This window comes from Rhinatrema bivittatum, chromosome 2 (assembly GCF_901001135.1).
Source record: "Rhinatrema bivittatum chromosome 2, aRhiBiv1.1, whole genome shotgun sequence".
In the NCBI taxonomy this organism is placed as follows: Eukaryota; Metazoa; Chordata; class Amphibia; order Gymnophiona; family Rhinatrematidae; genus Rhinatrema; species Rhinatrema bivittatum.
Window position 1 is genome coordinate 707,294,644 of NC_042616.1, and position 21,982 is coordinate 707,316,625.

The window sequence follows — 21,982 nt, forward strand, 5'->3', positions numbered from 1 at the left end:
CACTGGTCTATAGTTTCCAGGATCGCCCCTGGAGCCCTTTTTAAATATTGGGGTTACATTGGCAACTCTCCAGCCTTCAGGTACAATAGATGATTTTAATGACAGGTTACAAATTTTAACTAATAGATCAGAAATTTCATTTTTGTGTTCCTTCAGAACCCTAGGATGCATACCATTCGGTCCAGGTGATTTGCTACTCTTTAGTTTGTCAATCTGGCCTACTACATCTTCCAGGTTCACAGTGATTTGGTTCAGTTTGTCTGACTCATCACCCTTGAAAACCATCGCCGGAAATGGTGTCTCCCCAGCATCCTCATTAGTAAACACAGAAGCAAAGAATTAATTTAGTCTTTCTGCAATGGCCTTATCTTCCCTAAGAGCCCCTTTAACCCCTCCGTTATCTAACGGTCCAACCGACTCCCTCACATGTTTCATGCTTCGGATATATTTAAAAAAGTTTTTATTATGAGTTTTGCCTCTACGGCCAACTTCATTTCAAATTCTCTCCTTGCCTGTCCCATTGGTTTCCTCCTTCCACCAAGTCTCTGTGATGCCAATTATGTCAATCTCATCATTTGCTGCTATACACACTAACTCTCCCATTTTACATCTTAGACTTATGGCATTGGCATACAGACATTTCAAAGTGTGTTTTTTGTTTGTATTAACAACCTGCTTTTCAGTTGTTAAGGATAATTTGGAAATCATTAGCTTCGGTGATTTTTTACATATAGGCACATGGACTATATTTGCTTTTATTGGAAACTCTCTGTTGGGATGCCCTAACTCTCCTGTTTCATTATTATCCTTCAAGGATACTTTCCTCTGAACCATGCACTGTTGAGTGACTGTCTGCTTTCCCCCTTGTTCTAGTTTAAAAGCTGCTCTATCTCCTGTTTAAAAGTTAGTGCCAGCAGCTTGGTTCCACTCTGGTTAAGGCTTGTAATATAGAAATGCCTCCAGCTGAATAAAATGGCCACCAAAATCCTTTTTCAGCAATAAAACTTACAGAAAAGCACTGTTATGAGGTGTGTACAGTGAGGCCACTAAAGTTTTATGAGCCAAATTAAGATCCCACTGAGGAACCAAGGACCTAAAAGGCGGTCAAAGACGTTACTCCCCTTGGAGGAAAATTAGAAAAAGATCTGAGTGAAAAAAAAACAAAACCCTGAACTGCATCTTTATAACAAGAGAAAGCAGTTATTTCATATTTCTCTGAAGTTTCAAGTAAAATCTGAAAGAAGGTCAAAATGTTGAAACTATCCAATCATCACAGCAATATAGACCATTCCTTGCAGCATGCTTCAAACAGATGCTAAACTCAATCATATGTATGCAAAATGGCATTCTTAAGAGCCTTCAACAGGGTAAATGTTACCAAAAGGAAGTATCCCTTACGTAATTGTGACCTTTAAGAACCAGGCCATAAGATAAATGGAGCTGGATCCTCCATGAGAATTGGACCCTGGTTTAGAGAAGACCTTGATCCCCTATGAATCATATCTGAGAATCAACTTGTAGTTTCACAAGATCTGCATGCCAAGGATAACTCAGTCAATTGGGAGTCATTTTAGTAATTTGCAAAAACTGTTTCACTATATTTCTCAAGTTTATCACTCTCAGAAGCCTGGGAGGAAACACACATGACAGCTGTCCTTTGACTACAGTTGAACCAGAATGTCTATCCCTTTCTAGCCATATTTCCATTGATAACTGAAATTACCAGAGAGTTTTGGCATTTTTGCATGTCAATGTTAAGACCATGTATGGTAGTTCTCATCGATCCACTATTTTCTAAAAAGTCTCCCAGCTGAGCTCCCATTCTCTGAGAACAATACATCTCTGAAGAGAAGGCCAGACTGGAGTGTTTCCCAGTCCCGCAATATGAGTCGTGGAAATTGCAAAAGATTCTGCTCTGCCAATTGAAAAATAGAAGGTTTGTTTCCATGGAGACCCCCTTGATGCTGTAAGCAATGTTCGAGAGAACCCGGACTGCCATTTTCTTACATAAGACATGCCATACTGGGCCAGCCCTGCATCCTGTTTCCAACAGCGGCCAATCCAAGTCACAAGTATTTGGCAAGAACCCAAACATTAAATAGATCTCACTCTACTATTCCTTATTGGTTTGAAGCAGTTTATGGACTTCTCCTCTAGGAACTTATCCAAACCTTTTTTAAACCCATTTACACTAACCGCTGTAACCACATCCTCAGGCAATGAATTCCAGAGCTTAATTATGCATTGAGGAAAAAGAATTTTCTCAGATTTGTTTTAATGAGCTACTTGCTAACTTCATGAAGTGCCCCCTAGTCCTTTTATTGTCTGAGAGAGTAAATAACCAATTGGCATTTACCTGTTCATGTTCTTTTATGATTTTGTAGACCTCTATCATATCTCCCCCCCCCCCCCCCCCCTCAGCCGTCTCTTCTCCAAGCTGAACAGCTGTAACTTCTTTAGCCTTTCGGAAAAGTCTCCCCCCTTCCCCAAATGTTTCCCCAGTTCCTTACAAAACTTGAATCCCTCTTCCCGGCACCATCATCTCATCCACGCATTGAAACTCTGGTGCTCTGCCTACCTCTGGGGACCTATATGTGGAACAGGAAGCATTTCAGAGAATGCCACCCTGGAGGTTCTGGATTTCAGCTTTCTACCTAAAATCCTAAATTTGGCTTCCAGAACCTCTCTCCCACATTTTCCTATGTCGTTGGTGCCCACATGTACCATGACAGTCGGCTCCTCCCCAGCACTGTCTATAATCCTATGTAGGTGACGCATGAGGTCTGCCACCTTTGCACCAGGCAAGCAAATTACTAGGCAGTCCTCACGTCCACCAGCCACCCAGCTATCTACATTTCTAATAATTGAATCACCAACTATGATGGCCAGCCTAACCCTTCCCTCCTGGGCAGTAGCCCTGGGAGACTTGTCCTCAGTACGAGAGGACACTACATCACCTGGAGAGCAGGTCCTTGCTACAGGATCACTTCCTGCTACACCAGGGTGATGTTCTCCTACTGGGAGACTTTTCTGATCCAAGGTAGCACTGGGGCTGCCAGACTGGATTAGGGACTTGGCTACTATGTCCCTGAAGGTCTTATCAATGTACCTCTCTGACTGCCTCAGCTCCTCCAAGTCTGCTACTCTAACCTCCAGAGATCGGATTCGTTCCCTGAGAGCCAGGAGCTGTTTGCACCGAGTGCGCACATACAATTTCTCACCGGCGGGTAAAAATTCATACATGTGACACTCAATGCAAAAGACTGGAAAGCCTCCCCTATTTCTGCTGGACTGCTGCCTTCATCTTAGTTTTATTGAGTTCCTAGTTAAGTTTAGGATTCTAAGGGAGTTTGAATTAGAATACTTTAAATTTACAGGTGCATTTACTAATTAATCAGCTATGTCCTACAACGGGATGATTAAACTTTCAATAAGGGCTGGTACAATAGTATGATTTAGATAAGAGCCTGATTGATTTTTAATGAGAAAATGTTTCTTGCCTAAAAATCAAGGGTTGAGTGGGTGGGAAAGACAGACACTAGAATTAACTCTCTCTGGCTTGCTTATTACCTCAGACACACACAAACTGTAAAGAATATATCCCACTATTTCACCTTTCTCCAAACGTTTATAAGTTCAAAGATTTCCCAAAGCTATACTTACCAATCCTCTTTAACCACCATTAAATTGATCTTCACTCAAAGAATTGAAAGGTTTGAGATTCACGTGCCGTTCTATTGCAAAGGGTGTGGGACCTCTGGAAGGCTGGGTCTGTGGAATTCAATCCCTGGATCGCTGGCGGTGACCTCTGAACTTTTCTCCCGGTGGATGCTGGGAGCAGTATGCAGATGAGCCTTCCGGTCCTCTTCTACTGCACTATCGGCTCGCATAAAACAGATGCTCATGATTGAGCACCTGCTCTCCAGCTACTTCTCTGGACACGCAATGCATTGTTTAAATGAGGGGTTGCACTAAAAAGGACACGCTAGGGATAAATTGAGCGTCCCTAGTGCGTACATGGCATTGGCCTCTCAGGAGAAGTGGCTGTGTGCTGGTTAGGAAAACAGACGCTCAATTAATAAGCATCCATTTCCCTAACCCGACTGCCAGCAAAACTTTTTTTTCATGCTGCTTCCTGTGCTTCCTCCCTCTTAGTATTGGGCCAATACTGAGTAGGAGGAACCACAGAAAAGCAGTATTTGGGGCTTTTTTGTGGGTTTGTTGGGTTTTTTTAGGCTGCTCAGAGTGCCTAAGTCTTAATGCCATCCCAGGGTCTGGCATTACGTTTTTTGTGTTAAAATGTGCACATCGGGTGCACGGTGATTTTTTGCATCAGGGGGTAATAGCCAATAGCCTCATCTATGTGCATTTACGTGTGATGAGTGCTATTAGCTATGCATGTTTTGAACACGCTAATCACCTTATTTCATCAGGTGTTAGCCTAGCGAGTCCAAAACACATGTCCAAGAGCTCGTTAGCCTATGTGCTAGGCTCAGCATACGATATAGCATCAACCCCTGAAATATTAAGAAGATACTGGAGGTTTAATTTTCGTTTTCTCTTTTCCTATTTCTTCTTCTTTCTCTTAATTTATCTAAGAAAAGTTTGGAAGGATCATTTCTTGGAGAATTCTTTTGTTAAGTGTTTCAACTTATGTACATATTGAAGATTTTGAATTTGTTGTTAGTTTTTATATCCATGGCGTTAACATAAGAATACTGGCTTTTTGCTGGAGTTGCACCATAGCAACTAACAGCGATGTCATGGAGAAAGGTGTGTCCTCGCTCTCCATATGCTACAGTAGTAGGGGGAGATAATCCACACATCTGAACTGGTGTAGCAGGATTCAAGGAAATGAAATTATAAGGTAAGACTAAATTTCTCCATCCTGTATATAGGTAAAAGTATGCACAAAGATTAACAACATACCTACTTTTACCCACAGGAAAAGTAGTTAGGATCAGATGTAGGGTTGGATCAAAGAAGGCAATAACACAGTTTTTCAGGGAAAAACTATCCACAGAAAAAGCAGGTGCTTTTTCCCCAGGCAGTTTCCAAAGGGAAAGTATGGACATACTTTCCCTTTGAGAACTGGCACAAAGTCTGTGGGAAAAAAATTACCCATAAATTTTGCACCAACCCACATAATTTTGAAAATTGCCCCTTAATGCATCTGCAAATCAGTTCTATTGAAAGGATTTAAATGCTGGAAAAATCTGGAACTGGTTTTCCTGGGTGACTGATCCAGGCTTTACTAACATATAAAGTCAATAGATAGATAAAAATTTTGAATCAGGTTCCATGAAGCCTCACCAGTACACAAAACGGCAGAAAACCTTTAGTGTATCTGGTTAAAAATGAATAGTTTATTTCAGATTTAATGAACTTACTTGTCTTTCTGTGGATAAATGTCTTGTATGGTATGCATACATTCTGAAAGCTACGCTTGTACATTTTTATTACAGGCACAGCAGTTTGTATCAGTCGTGTTACCTTTGCCTAATGAGGAGAAAAGCTTTGTTACTTATGTGGGCTGTGCTTTTGCCTTAAAGGTATGTTCTTTTCACTTAAAGTCAGTAATTACCCAAGGAGTTTTGTCTTTAAAATGTGGTTAGATGAAATATTATCAGCATTAAAGTAGGAATATATTTAATATTACATAAAGATTAAGGACTTGATTCACTCAAATTAATTTTAGAAACTGGGGAACAAATAGTGAGAAATACTTAGATTTTTCCAAATAGCAACTGCTGTAAAAAGAGACTAAAAAAAAAAAGATATAAATTATGATCTGAAAAAAGATATTTGGAAAATTCAGGAGAAGAAGCCACCATAGATACTCCTATACACTGTTCATTCAACCACAGACATACCATTCACAAAAATACTTATTTTCCTTTTATTCTCCTCCTTGAACCCTCAGACCTTTAATATATATTGGTTTCTGTATCGATACTGAGGCCAAGCTATAATTATAATAATATTAGATATAGCTGGAGCCTTTGATTCAGTGAGTCATCTCATTTTGCTACATTGCTTAGAGCAATTGGGGATTGACAGTAAAGTTTTACAGTGGTCTACGTCCTTCCTGACAGTCGATTACAGCAAGTGTGATTAGGTTTGCAGGTCTCGTCATGGATGCCAGTGCGATGGAGAGTGCCACAGGGCTCGTCATTCTTGGCAACCCTGTTTAACATCTTCTTATGACCTCTTTGTATGTATTAGAGAATTTGGGTACTATCTTCAAAGTGTATGCAGATGACATATGGCTCATGTTTCCTGTTATTACATCCTTAGATGCTACTTTTGTTAATATTTCTAGAGACTGTTAATATTTGGATGCAGGAGAATAATTTTCTGCTGAATATTTCCGAAACTGAAGCCATGTGAATTACTCTATCATCTACCCTGGCTCCACCTTCAGGGATCTTATTAGGAGGTACCATAATTCCCTTTTCCCAGACTGTAAGGAACTTGATATAGCACTTGATTCTGCTTTCACTTTTTGTCTTCATTTGAAGAGAATCGTTAGATCAGGGGGTTTCAAATTACATAAACTGCAAGAGTTAAAATATATCTTAGAGGGATGATTTTAGGATAGTCATACGATCATTTATATTGTCTAGTATAGACTTTTGTAACACATTATACATTGGTCTCCCTGATTGTCAACTCCGACCATTACAATTGCTATTGAACACAGAGGCATAAGTGGTTTCAAGTTGTTTACGAGATCATATTTCGTTAGTGTTATGTTCGTTGCATTGGCTTCCAGTAAAGCAAAAGATTTGTTTTAAAATCTTGATTCTGGTTTTCTGTGCCATGCATAATAAGAAACCTATTCCTCTGAGTAACTCACTTAGTAGGTACTCTCCTTCCCACTCTCTGTGATTTTTGGGACCCAATTGTTGATGGTCCCAAGTATTAAGGGACTGAAGAGGGACCCTGCATGGATAGTGGCATGCTGGGTAGGCTCAGAGTGTCGGTCAAAGTTTCTAGAAACTTTGACATAAGTTTTCCGTGCCGGGCTCCATTTGATGATGTCACCCACGTGTGAGGACTAACATCCTGTTGTCCTAGAACACCTGTTACAGGTAAGCAACTCTGGTTAAATTGGCTGTTATTCCCAACAAACAAAGCTAAGGGTGAAAAACACAAAAGTGTGTGTTTTGTAAGGCTATCTATAAAAAACATGAACAGCTAGGGAGCCAGGTTCAGTAATCACCATATGGTGTAGTTAGATGTAAACACTAGACCATAACTGAATACTACTAAAATTATCTGGAGGACCCAGATAGTATTCCCAGGGTTAGAGGAGTCTTATTCATCATGCAATGCTTAGAGCACCCGATTGCAGGTTCCCAGTTGTGGACTGTCATTGCAGTGGCACTTTTCTCATCCCCACTCTTTGCCAAAATAGATTACTGCAACGCTCTCCTCCTTGGACTCCCCATCTCCAACACCAAACCACTACAGATGCTCCAGAACGCTGCGGCTAGAATCTTGACTAACACCAACCGCGGAGAACACATCACACCCATCCTCCGGAGCTTACACTGGCTTCCAGTAAATTACAGAATCCTACACAAGTCCCTCACCATAATACACAAAACCATCCACAAACAACTACAACTCGACCTTGAAATCCCATTCAGATTCTACACCTCTACTAGACCCATCAGAGAAGCGTACAAAGGAACTCTGCAAGCCCCCCCCCCCCCCCCCCAACCAAAGCCACACGCCATACAGTGATTAAAGACTGGGCATTCTTGACAGCGTGTCTTGCCATTTGGAATAATATGCCCACAGACCTCAGACTGGAGCCCTGCCATCTAACATTTCGGAAAAAACTCAAGACCTGGCTATTCCTTCAAGCCTTCCCTTAAACTCTCCAAAACATGCAAATGGCCCTTTAGCCACACTTCGCTATATATGCAGCTAGGAACCATCTAATAAGTATTTTTAAAACACTTTAAAAAAAATTTTTAATTTTGCTTTAACTGTCTTCCTCTATCCTATGTTTCCGGCTATCTTAGCCCCTAAGTTTATTCCACCTTCTTGATTGTAACTTTGCTTCTTGTTTAAATGGTTTGTTAAAGTTATAACACCTTGTTCTTTGTAAACCGATGTGATATGGTAATGATCATGAATGTTGGTATAGAAAAGAGTTAAATAAATAAAAATATAAATAGGGAAAATAATCCCTGAGTAGTTGTAAATGAAAGCTCATGCTATCATGGAAACTATAAGATAGAAAAAAATATCTATATAGATCACTTTTATGGAGTTATTTATTTTGATATGACTTCCCTATATGAGCTTTACCTGTATGCTAACTGACCCTTCTGCCTATTACTGACTGTCTGTGATATAGGCTATCTCATCCACCTTTATATTTTGGAGATTTAGCTAGTATGCTACCTGGCCCATGTCTCATTTGTGTGCTTTTTATGTCCCCTGACAAAGAAATTCTTTTGTGAAATACCTAAAATGCACTTATAGTTAGTAAATATCTTCTAATCCTATTTCAGTTTTTTAATTAATTTTATATGACATCTGTAGGCATTGCAGTTTCTGCACCAGCTCACATCACAACTTTCTGTAGATGTATTTTTCATTGACTGGGAGAGACCAAAAGGAAAAGTTTTTAAATCGATTGAAGGTAACAATGAAATTTGTTAAATAATAATCTTATATTGTTTTCTAACTTCCACAAAAATCTATAGCAGTGCTTTATTTACTGTTTGATTCTTTTTGTACAGGAGAAGGTGGTATTAAAAGTGCTGCTACACCTGTGAGCATATGGAGAACATACTTTATTGCAAATGAATGGAATGATATTCAAACTGTGAGGAAAATAAATCCTCTCTTCCAAGTGCTTTCTGTTCTTTTCTTTTTGGAGGTATGTGATTATAATATTTATATTTTTTATTTTTCTTCTCTCTCTATTGTCTTATAGCTATGTTTCTTCATTTTTTTTTTGCCTATACACACATACTTTTTTTTCTCTATACATATTTCTCGTGATCTGAAAATAACCCCATAGGTTGGGTTTTTTTTTTATGTTTGCATGACCCATGTGCTGCCTTGGTTCATCTTTCAGCAGTTTCATGTTAAAAGCTCCAGGTCAGAGCAGAAGCCGATGCATGCATCTTAACAGTTAGTGATGAAGAGGTTAGATCAGATGCCTTAGCATAAGATAGAATCTTCTTTGAAGACAAGGTGGTGGATACCGTGACCAAGACTGAAATCCCTTTTCATTCTTTTGACTCTCATCTCCTTCCTATTAAGAAGTCCTGTGGGAATGTCTTTCAGGAGGGTCCTGCTTTTTTGAAAACATCCTTCTCTGCTCCTTTTCTGGTTGTTCAAAAAGAGCACTTAACCATCCAGAAATATAAGGCCAAGGATTCCTAGCCTCATAGTGCTATCCAATCAAAACTAAAGTTTATTTATTCAGTTTAACCCAACATTTCTCACAAGCTGAAGGTGAGGGACAATAAAAATAATCAAAATCAGGAGTCATGTGATGCAGTGATCCCAGGAGGATGCTTCAACCTGGGCTCCAGGTGCCAACCCCTGATTCTGACCAGTATTAGAGGCACCCATGCTGTTATAGCTTTTATCCCAGGACAAGCAGGATGCTAGTCCTCATATGGGTGACGTCACTGGCGGAGCCCTATCACGGAAAACTTTCTGTCAAAGTTTTTAGAAACTTTTGACTGGCACACTGAGCCCACTGAGCATGCCCAGCATGCCATGATCCCTCGAGCCACAGGGGTCTCCCTTCAGTCTTAGTTTTTCCGCGCTGCAGTTAGCATCGCGGAGCAGGAGCCCTGTGTGAATTTTTTTCACACAATTCTGTCTAAAAAACAGATTAAAATATCACTCTTTTCTCATCCCCACATCGGGGTCTCTCTTCAACCACTGGCCGGTGAGTAGAATTTTTGTTTCCGACTCTCGTGCTAAACTTTCAAAAGGGAAACTTTGATAAAATGAGAAAAATTGTTAGAAAAAAACTGAAAAGAGCAGCTACAAAAGTAAAAAATGTCCAAGAGGCGTGGTCATTGTTAAAAAAAATATCATTCTAGAAGCACAGTCCAGATGTATTCCACACATTAAGAAAGGTGGAAAGAAGGCAAAACGATTACCGACATGGTTAAAAGGGGAGGTGAAAAAAGCTATTTTAGCCAAAAGATCTTCATTCAAAAATTGGAAGAAGGATCCAACAGAAGAAAATAAGATAAAGCATAAACATTGGCAAGTTAAATGTAAGACATTGATAAGACAGGCTAAGAGAGAATTTGAAAAGAAGTTGGCTGTAGATGCAAAAACTCACAGTAAAAACATTTTTAAATATATCCGAAGCAGAAAGCCTGTGAGGGAGTCAGTTGGACCGTTAGATGATCGAGGGGTTAAAGGGGCACTTAGAGAAGATAAGGCCATCGCGGAAAGATTAAATGATTTCTTTGCTTCGGTGTATACTGAAGAGGATGTTGGGGAGGTACCCGTAATGGAGAAGGTTTTTATGGGTAATGATTCAGATGGACTGAATCAAATCACGGTGAATCTAGAAGATGTGGTAGGGCTGATTGGCAAACTGAAGAGTAGTAAATCACCTGGACTGGATGGTATACACCCCAGAGTTCTGAAGGAACTAAAAAATGAAATTTCAGACCTATTAGTAAAAATTTGTAACTTATCATTAAAATCATCCATTGTACCTGAAGACTGGAGGATAGCAAATGTAACCACAATATTTAAAAAGGGCTCCAGGGGCGATCCGGGAAACTACAGACCGGTTAGCCTGACTTCAGTGCCAGGAAAAATAGTGGAAAGTGTTCTAAACATCAAAATCACAGAACATATAGAAAGACATGGTTTAATGGAACAAAGTCAGCATGGCTTTACCCAGGGCAAGTTTTGCCTCACAAATCTGCTTCACTTTTTTGAAGGAGTTAATAAACATGTGGATAAAGGTGAACCGGTAGATATAGTATACTTGGATTTTCAGAAGGCGTTTGATAAAGTTCCTCATGAGAGGCTTCTAGGAAAAGTAAAAAGTCATGGGATAGGTGGCGATGTCCTTTCATGGATTGCAAACTGGCTAAAAGACAGGAAACAGAGAGTAGGATTAAATGGGCAATTTTCTCAGTGGAAGGGAGTGGACAGTGGAGTGCCTCAGGGATCTGTATTGGGACCCTTACTGTTCAATATATTTATAAATGATCTGGAAAGAAATACGACGAGTGAGATAATCAAATTTGCAGATGACACAAAATTGTTCAGAGTAGTTAAATCACAAGCAGATTGTGATAAATTACAGGAAGACCTTGTGAGACTGGAAAATTGGGCATCCAAATGGCAGATGAAATTTAATGTGGATAAGTGCAAGGTGATGCATATAGGGAAAAATAACCCAGGCTATAATTACACAATGTTGGGTTCCATATTAGGTACTACAACCCAAGAAAGAGATCTAGGTGTCATAGTGGATAACACATTGAAATCGTCGATGCAGTGTGCTGCGGCAGTCAAAAAAGCAAACAGAATGTTGGGAATTATTAGAAAAAGAATGGTGAATAAAACGGAAAATGTCATAATGCCTCTGTATCGCTCCATGGTGAGACCGCACCTTGAATACTGTGTACAATTCTGGTCGCCGCATCTCAAAAAAGATATAATTGCGATGGAGAAGGTACAGAGAAGGGCTACCAAAATGATAAGGGGAATGGAACAACTCCCCTATGAGGAAAGACTAAAGAGGTTAGGACTTTTCAGCTTGGAGAAGAGACGACTGAGGGGGGATATGATAGAGGTGTTTAAAATCATGAGAGGTCTAGAACGGGTAGATGTGAATCAGTTATTTACTCTTTCGGATAGTAGAAACACTAGGGGCCACTCCATGAAGTTAGCATGGGGCACATTTAAAACTAATCGGAGAAAGTTCTTTTTTACTCAACGCACAATTAAAGTCTGGAATTTGTTGCCAGAGAATGTGGTTAGTGCAGTTAGTATAGCTGTGTTTAAAAAAGGATTGGATAAGTTCTTGGAGGAGAAGTCCATTACCTGCTATTAAGTTCACTTAGAGAATAGCCACTGCCATTAGCAATGGTTACATTGAATAGACTTAGTTTTTGGGTACTTGCCAGGTTCTTATGGCCTGGATTGGCCACTGTTGGAAACAGGATGCTGGGCTTGATGGACCCTTGGTCTGACCCAGTATGGCATTTTCTTATGTTCTGAGTTCACAAAATTTTTAGTCAGATAACCATCGATGGCTGTCTCGGTTGTCATGGCTACCGGTTTTAAAAAATGTCCCAAATGTATTCGAACGATGTTGATTACTAATCCACACCTTGAGTGTGTACTTTGTTTGGGTCAATCCCATGACGTCTCGTCGTGCCCAAAATGTGCGGAAATGACCTCTAAAGGTCGAAAAGCATGTCAGGAAAAGATGGAACACCTTTTCCTCATCCAGCTATTACCTTCTACGTCGACGTCCACCCATTCGTCTCCGGCCGGAGCATCGAAAAAGCTGGTTATTAAAAAGCGTCGACTGGAGGGCTCGGGAGACTGGTCATCACCGACCCCCGTCTGCGGCATCGATGAAGTCAACGTCTGGGCTTGAAAAAGCCACAGAACATCGTATAAAACATCGGCATCGACATTCTTCTATTCCGGAGGCCCTGTTATCACCATAGCAGCCTGGAACCAAGAGACCTCACCTACAAGAGACACCGACGCCTTCTACACCAAGGCGTTCCCCACCCCTAGAGGTGCCGGACATCGAGCCACCACAGGGCCCTGTGGTAGAGCCGATGATGCCTTCATTGCCACCACGTATAGCTGCTCTGCCTGCATCAGCTATTACGGAGGACCTGAGCGGATTCATCCACCAGGCGGTGCAAGAGGCGCTTCAAGAATACTGACCATCGACACAGATGACTCCTCCGATACTGATACCCTCGCCGAAGCCGACACCATTGCCGATGCCGGGGCCATCCCCAAAGACAGGACAAGCACAGATGCCGGGACCAGCACCATTGCCAATGCCATCGCCATCAACATTTCCGATGCCGTTCCCAATGCCAGTACCCATACCGGGGACTCCAATGCAACCAGATGTTTCGATTTTTAAACCGCTCATGGAAAAACTCGATGCCCTCATTGGTGCTATGCCATCTCAACCTATTCCTGCTAAGCCAGCAGATATAGGAGATACTTTTGGTCATTCAATGAACCTCAACCAGGACCTTCAGGACTTTTCAGACCAGTGATTCCATCAGTACCACCGAGGTCTTCTCCTACTTCTCCTTCCAAACATGCACCATATGACTCCTGGGAGGATAGAAATACAGATTCCTCCTCGGAAAGTTTCATGTCTGAACCATCTCCTCCTGAAGGAAGAAAAAAGTCCCCACCAGAAGACTTATCCTTCACCATCTTCATAAAAGATATGGCAGACACAATCCCTTTTAAATTAGTGTCTGAGGAGGGTACAAGACAACACACATTAGAAGTTCTCCAATTTGTGGATCCACCCAAGGAAGTCCTAGCCATTCCTATCCACGAGGTCCTACTAGACGTACAACATATAGGGCCGGATTTTAAAAGAGTAACGCATAGGCTCGGCGGCGCACGCAAGCCCCGGGATGAGCATAAGTCACGGGGCTTGCAAAAAGGGGTGGTCGGGGGCGTGGCCAGGGGGCGTGGTGTCAGATTGGGGGCGTGTTCGGGGGCATGTCGGCGGTCCGGGGGCGTGGCCGAGTGCCCTGACACAGCGGCCTGTGTCGGGGTCTGCTGCGCCGGCACGCATAAGATACTACTGCCCGAAGGCAGTAGTAACTTTTTGGGTAAAGGTAGGGGGGGGGGTCTAGATAGGCCCGGAGGGGTGGGTTAGGTAGGGGAAGGTGCAGGGGGGTGGAAGGAAAGTTCCCTCCGAGGCCGCTCCGAAATTGGAGCGGCCTCGGAGGGAACGGGCATCGCGCGTAGGGCTCGGCGCGCAAGTTGCACAAATGTGCACCCCCTTGTGCGCGCTGACCCTGGATTTTATAAGATACACGGGCTACGCGCGTATCTTATAAAATCCATTGTACTTTTGTTTGCGCCTGATGCCCGAACAAAAGTACGCGCGCGCGCTGTCTTTTAAAATGTACCCCATATTGTGGGAACATCCATGTTCCAATCCGCCAGTCAACAGGAGAATGGACACCACATATCTCGTACAGCATGTCCCTGGTTATCAAAAGGCACAACTACCACACCAGTCAGTAGTGGTCGAGTTGACTCAGAAAAAATCTAAAAGAGTACGACCTCATTTGTCTACACCACCGGGGAAGGATCATCGATTCCTAGACTCTCTAAGAAGGAAAGTCTTCCAAAGAGCAATGCTTAACTCCAGGATAGCGTCTTACCAACTCTGTATGACGCAATACCAGAGGAATCTCTGGAAACAAATGCAGCAGCTCACTGATTCCCTACCTCAGCAATATCAAGATGCAGTTCAGGCAATTGTCCATAAAGGACTAGAAGCTTGAAAACATGAGGTCCGTGCTGCATATGACAGCTTCGAAACATCTTCAAGGGTTGCAGCTTCGGGGATCAGTGCACGCCGTTGGGCCTGGTTAAAAGCCTCTGAAATTGGCTAGCAGATTGTATAGAGTTCTGCTATGAAAAAGCAGGCCTTCCTCTCCAAGGACGAGTAAAGGCGCATTCAGTAAGAGCAATGTCAACCTCAGTAGCACACTATCGTTCAGTGCCAATAGCTGACATATGTAAAGCTGCAACATGGAGTTCTCTTCACACTTTTGCAACTCATTACTGTTTGGACAAAGAAGGGCGACAGGATTCAGCCTACGGACAATCTGTCTTAAAGAACTTGTTTCCAACCTAGTCCCAATTCCTTCTATATCCAACCTACTGTGATCTAGGCTGCCTACAATTTTCCCAACAATACTTCCATGTTGGTCCTCTACAAATTGACACAGCCTATAGCTTGCTAATCACCCATATGTGAGGAATAGCATTCTGCTTGTCCTGGGATAAAGCAAAATTGCTTACCTTGTAATAGGTGTTATCCCAGGACAGCAGGATGTAGTCCTCACAAAACCCACCCGCCACCCCGCGGAGTTGGGTCCGATACATTTTATTATTTTATTTTTTCTAACGCTTATTGCTATACATGAGACTGAAGGGAGATCCCTGTGGCTCGAGGGATCATGGCATGCTCAGTGGGCTCAGTATGCCAGACAAAAGTTTCTAAAAACTTTGACAGATAGTTTTCTGTGATAGGACTCTGTCAGAGACGTCACCCATATGTGAGGACTACATCCTGCTGTCCTGGGATAACACCTATTACAAGGTAAGCAATTTTGCTTTATAAGACTTTGGCTAGCTTGTTCTTATGAGCATCGATAAATATATGCATAAATTGCCCATTGGAAAGCCAGCTAAACCAGTGAGAGAGAAAAAAAAACAAGACTGGGGATGACAAGACAACAGACAAGTCTCAATAGTACCCATTGGATGACAATGCAGTCGCAGCAATATCCATGGCAGTAACAATGGCAATTTCAGGCAAGTTAGAAGCTATTGCAACTCAAATTGCTGAGCTTAAATTATATTTTAGTGATATCTGGCCAAGACTAGAAACCCTGGAGAGCCGCGTTTCAATAGTGGAAGATAACACACTGGGGAATGTGAGGGAAATATGCAAGCTGGAGAAACTAGTTGAGGCACAGGAAGAAAAAATTAATGAACTTGAAAACAGATCATGGCACAATAACCTGTGTTTTCTAGGGTTTCCAGAGGCAATTGAAGAGCATAAACTGACAGGCCTGCTTACTGAATGGATCCTTGATGCGCTGGGCCTTCCAGAATTGAAAAATGCTTTGGTCATAGAAAGAGCTCATAGATTGGGAATGAAAAAAGTAGGCAAAATGAAGCCGTGAATTGTAATTGTGAAGATATATAACTTTATTCATAAACAAGGCCATTTGGCAAGCATCGCAGAAAGCTACATATTTACAGTATAACTCAGCTCAGATAAAGATTTTTCAAGACTTTTCATTTAAAGTGTCCATGAAGAGAAAAGAATTTTGCCCGATATGTGCTCAGCTAGCTGTAAAGCAGGTCAGAATTGCATTACAATCCCAGCCCATCTTGCGCGTATGGAGAAATGGCACCATTTGTGTTTTTGAAAAAACGAAGCTAAGAAATTTGTGGATGAGCTGACCTAATTTACCTGCTCAGAAGTTGCCTACATTTTATTCGATGGTGGAGTTACATTTTTTCTGTTGTTCCATGTGATGGTATTATGAGGAATTTGGATGCATTAAATCAAATGTTTGAACTGCGCAGGTTCGAAAAAGGGCGTGAACTTAATTACAATGCTTGGCTGGCTGACAATTTGATTTTTGTTTCTTCGTCATATCCTATATGTTTAAGAGAAATTTGGTGGCAGGTGATGTTTATATTCAGTAGCAGTCTGACTTTACAGGTGAGCGGCATTTGCTAAAATGTGTGCTAATGCCAGTGAAATCCATAGTTAGCAGCAAAAAATAGTAGCAAGTCCTGCCGGAGGTATCTGCTATCAGAAGTCATTAAAAACTCCAAAGAAGTTGGGTGGGGCAATATATCTTTGTGCCTGCAATGGGGAAGAAGGCAGGAGTGGCAGTTTTGGTACATAAAATGTTAACATTTCAACTGCTTCAACAAATTAGTGACCCAATAGGTAGATATTTGATTTTAGTTGGTAAAATTCAAAGTCAAGAAGTTACTGTGTGTAATGTATATGGGCCAAATGAGCATAAACATGTATTTTTCACAGATTTAGTAAACCAGCGACTTCCTGTTCTGAGAGATCCCCTAATTATGCTTGGAGATTTCAACCTTTAAAAAGGAGATAGAGCAGCTTTTAAACTAGAACAAAGGGGAAAGCCGACAGTCGCTCAGCAGCGCATGGTTCGGAGAGAGGTATCTTTAAAGGATACTAATGATGCATTAGAATTAGGGCATCCTGACAGTGAGGTTCCAATAATACGAAAAGTAGTCCAAGAGCCTGTAACTAAAAACTCACCTGAGCTAAAAAATTCTAACTTATCCCTATCAATTAAAAAGCAGAATGAAAATACAAACAAAAAACACACTTTGAAATGTTTGTATGCTAATGCCAGAAGTCTAAGAAGTAAGATGGGAGAATTAGAATATATAGCAGTGAATGATGACATAGACTTAATTGGCATCTCAGAGACATGGTGGAAAGAGGATAACCAATGGGACAGTGCTATACCGGGGTAAAAATTATATCGCAATGACAGAGAGGAGCACTCGGAGGAGGTGTGGCGCTTTATGTCCGGGATGGCATAGAGTCCAACAGGATAAACATCCTGCATGAGACTAAATACAAAATTGAATCTTTATGGGTAGAAATCCCTTGTGTGTCGGGGAAGACTATAGTGATAGGGGTATACTACAGTCCACCTGGTCAAGATGGTGAGACTGACAGTGAAATGCTAAGAGAAATTAGGGAAGCTAACCAAATTGGTAGTGCAGTAATAATGGGAGACTTCAATTACCCCAATATTGACTGGGTAAATGTATCATCGGGTCACGCTAGAGAGATAACGTTCCTGGATGGAATAAATGATAGCTTTATGGAGCAATTGGTTCAGGAACCAACGAGAGAGGGAGCAATTTTAGATCTAATTCTCAGTGGAGCACAGGACTTGGTGAGAGAGGTAACTGTGGTGGGGCCGCTTGGCAATAGTGATCATAATATGATCAAATTTGATTTAATGACTGGAAGAGGAACAGTGTGCAAATCCAAGGCTCTTTTGCTAAACTTTCAAAAGGGAAATTTTGATAAAATGAGAAAAATTGTTAGAAAAAAACTGAAAGGAGCAGCTACAAAAGTAAAAAAATGTCCAAGTGGCGTGGTCATTGTTAAAAAATACCATTCTAGAAGCACAGTCCAGATGTATTCCACACATTAAGAAAGGTGGAAAGAAGGCAAAACGATTACCGGCATGGTTAAAAGGGGAGGTGAAAGAAGCTATTTTAGCCAAAAGATCTTCATTCAAAAATTGGAAGAAGGTTCCAACAGAAGAAAATAGGATAAAGCATAAACGTTGGCAAGTTAAATGTAAGACATTGATAAGACAGGCTAAGAGAGAATTTGAAAAGAAGTTGGCTGTGGATGCAAAAACTCACAGTAAAAACTTTTTAAAATATATCCGAAGCAGAAAGCCTGTGAGGGAGTCAGTTGGACCGTTAGATGATCGAGGGGTTAAAGGGGCACTTAGAGAAGATAAGGCCATCACGGAAAGATTAAATGATTTCTTTGCTTTGGTTTTTACTGAAGAGGATGTTGGGGAGGTACCTGTAATGGAGAAGGTTTTCATGGGTAATGATTCAGATGGACTGAATCAAATCACGGTGAACCTAGAAGATGTGGTAGGCCTGATTGACAAACTGAAGAGTAGTAAATCACCTGGACCGGATGGTATACACCCCAGAGTTCTGAAGGAACTAAAAAATGGAATTTCAGACCTATTAGTAAAAATTTGTAACTTATCATTAAAATCATCCATTGTACCTGAAGACTGGAGAATAGCAAATGTAACCCCAATATTTAAAAAGGGCTCCAGGGGCGATCCGGGAAACTACAGACCGGTTAGCCTGACTTCAGTGCCAGGAAAAATAGTGGAAAGTGTTCTAAACATCAAAATCACAGAACATATAGAAAGACATGGTTTAATGGAACAAAGTCAGCATGGTTTTACCCAGGGCAAGTCTTGCCTCACAAATCTGCTTCACTTTTTTGAAGGAATTAATAAACATGTGGATGAAGGTGAACCGGTAGATATAGTATACTTGGATTTTCAGAAGGCGTTTGACAAAGTTCCTCATGAGAGGCTTCTAGGAAAAGTAAAAAGTCATGGGATAGGTGGCGATGTCCTTTCATGGATTGCAAACTGGCTAAAGGACAGGAAACAGAGAGTAGGATTAAATGGACAATTTTCTCAGTGGAAGGGAGTGGACAGTGGAGTGCCTCAGGGATCTGTATTGGGACCCTTACTTTCCAATATATTTATAAATGATCTGGAAAGAAATACGACGAGTGAGATAATTAAATTTGCTGATGACACAAAATTGTTAAGAGTAGTTAAATCACAAGCAGATTGTGATAAATTGCAGGAAGACCTTGTGAGACTGGAAAATTGGGCATCCAAATGGCAGATGAAATTTAATGTGGATAAGTGCAAGGTGATGCATATAGGGAAAAATAACCCATGCTATAATTACACAATGTTGGGTTCCATATTAGGTGCTACAACCCAAGAAAGAGATCTAGGTGTCATAGTGGATAACACATTGAAATCGTCGGTTCAGTGTGCTGCGGCAATCAAAAAAGCAAACAGAATGTTGGGAATTATGAGAAAGGGAATGGTGAATAAAACGGAAAATGTCATAATGCCTCTGTATCGCTCCATGGTGAGACCGCACCTTGAATACTGTGTACAATTCTGGTCGCCGCATCTCAAAAAAGATATAATTGCGATGGAGAAGGTACAGAGAAGGGCTACCAAAATGATAAGGGGAATGGAACAACTCCCCTATGAGGAAAGACTAAAGAGGTTAGGACTTTTCAGCTTGGAGAAGAGACGACTGAGGGGGGATATGATAGAGGTGTTTAAAATCACGAGAGGTCTAGAACGGGTAGATGTGAATCAGTTATTTACTCTTTCGGATAGTAGAAACACTAGGGGGCACTCCATGAAGTTAGCAAGGGGCACATTTAAAACTAATCGGAGAAAGTTCTTTTTTACTCAACGCACAATTAAACTCTGGAATTTGTTGCCAGAGGAAAGTGGTTAGTGCAGTTAGTATAGCTGTGTTTAAAAAAGGATTGGATAAGTTCTTGGAGGAGAAGTCCATGACCTGCTATTAAGTTCACTTAGAGAATAGCCACTGCCATTAGCAGTGGTAACATGGAATAGACTTAGTTTTTGGGTACTTGCCAGGTTCTTATGGCCTGGATTGGCCACTGTTGGAAACAGAATGCTGGGCTTGATGGACCCTTGGTCTGACCCAGTATGGCATGTTCTTATGTTCTGGTATCAGTGCCCTTTTACAAAGACTTGACTTTGATGTAGTGTGCTCTGAAATGGAGCCCAATAACTTTGGAGAAGGAAACCTCTTCTGTTGAAAAGTATCACTTGACCATGATACCTAGAGTATTTGAAGAGGTCTGTTATAGCTAAAGGGTCATGCCTTCTCAGATTTCAGCTCCAGCTGTATTCTGAGTGTCTTATTTGAAGAGTCCTGGAGTTCTATTCACAGGTCTGAAGAATATTCTGGCCACACCACAGAACCTTCCACTCCTTGGGCCTAGAACAAGTTATTTTCAGAGATCATTCCTTACCAGTGTTTGTGCAAAAAATAGTTGAGAACATTCCCTTTAATTTAGAGGTGAAGGATAAACCTAGGGCATCACTACTAAGCCTCCTCATGTACCTTGATGCCTCTAATGACTCCATGGCAGTGCCCATCCATTACTACAGGATGTAGAGAAGAGAATGTGTGAGACTCTTATTAGCCATACTTCCTTTTGGAAAAAAGGTGAACAACAAATGTGTCCAGACACCTCCAATATCAACAAAGTTTAGTTACCTAACCATTTTTGGTGATTGAAACTGGCCTGGAAAATGGCCATGAAATCCAAGTCTCATTGTTCAGAACCCTGGGGTGTGATTCCCAGACCTTTGACCTTCACTGGAAGATTCTTTCACGACTCTATACTTTGTTCCCGCATAGCATCCTTCTTGGTGGAATGAATACACTCCATTCTGGAAGGGGCATAGAAATTGTGAGTTTATCCCTCCAAAAACGTAAAATGAATTTGTTCATCTTCTGAAATCAGTAAGAGGTGTGGAACACATCTGCTTCATTTGCTTTAAGATACTTTGAAATGGCTTTGAGAGCATTTGCCATGGCTATTGGTGCTCACAGTGTACAGTTGCAAGCCTCAAGCTTTAGAGAAGATGTACAGGATAGGCTTACAAATACACCCTGCAGTGGATCTAATTAAACTTTGGGGATAAAGTTAAAGAAGCAGTGAATATAATTAAAGCCCATTATTCAGTGCTTCAGATGCAGCTGTAGCCACCCGCAGCCACCTGCAGGTATTGTTTTTTGGCTGAATCCAGAGCTCTTAGTTGATTAATCTACCCCTAGGGTTTGCATAAAACATTAGCCTCACAGCTGGGTTCTACAGATTTTAAAGGAGAGCTACATTATGTCTATTGAAGAACCCTCCAAATTGCCTGTGAAAGGGGTAATTATTTCCCTTTCCTCATCTGGATTTACTAGACACAAAACTCTTCTCCCTCTTAACAACCAAAGCTGTAAAACTTGTTTCACTGCAGGAAAGGGAGCAGTAATTGTACTCAAAGTATTTCCTGGTTCCCAAAAAAATTGGAATATATCCATCCCATCCTAGCTATAAGGGACTTGAACAAATTTCTCCTAAAGGAAAAATATAAGATTATTTCCTTGGACTCCATTACTCCACTTTTAAACAAGGAGACTGACTATGCTTTCTGGATCTCAAGGATATATAAACCTAGGGATGATTCCTTTGACTAGGATGTTTCTCAGATTTGTAGTAGGGAACTACTGGTATTGCTTCCAGTACCATGTATCGACCTTTGGGCTTGAATTGCCTCTATGTTTAGTTACAAAATGTCTAGCAGTCATTGCAGCATTTCTGCTCAGGCTGGGGATTCATATGTTTCCATACTTGGACAATTGGCTGATCAAGAGCACATCTGAGATAGGAATAAACAAATCCATATGCAACACCATCTAGGTGCTGGATGAATCATAGAAATAATATTCATGGTAAAGGGAGTTTCTCAGAGTTGGCTGACATCAGCTTGGGACGTGGTAAAGATATTGGATCATATGGCACTTACAATTC

The 21,982-nt window shown here is 41.2% G+C and overlaps 1 protein-coding gene across 1 annotated transcript in view; it reads left to right on the forward strand.

Annotated features, from left to right (window-relative positions):
- TMEM67 (transmembrane protein 67) overlaps nt 1–21,982 on the forward strand; it is a 624,701-nt gene that overhangs the window by 492,718 nt on the left and 110,001 nt on the right. The window contains 3 exon segments of the mRNA XM_029591688.1: nt 5,466–5,552; nt 8,563–8,662; nt 8,763–8,902. Of these exon segments, the coding sequence (XP_029447548.1) occupies nt 5,466–5,552; nt 8,563–8,662; nt 8,763–8,902 (327 nt within the window).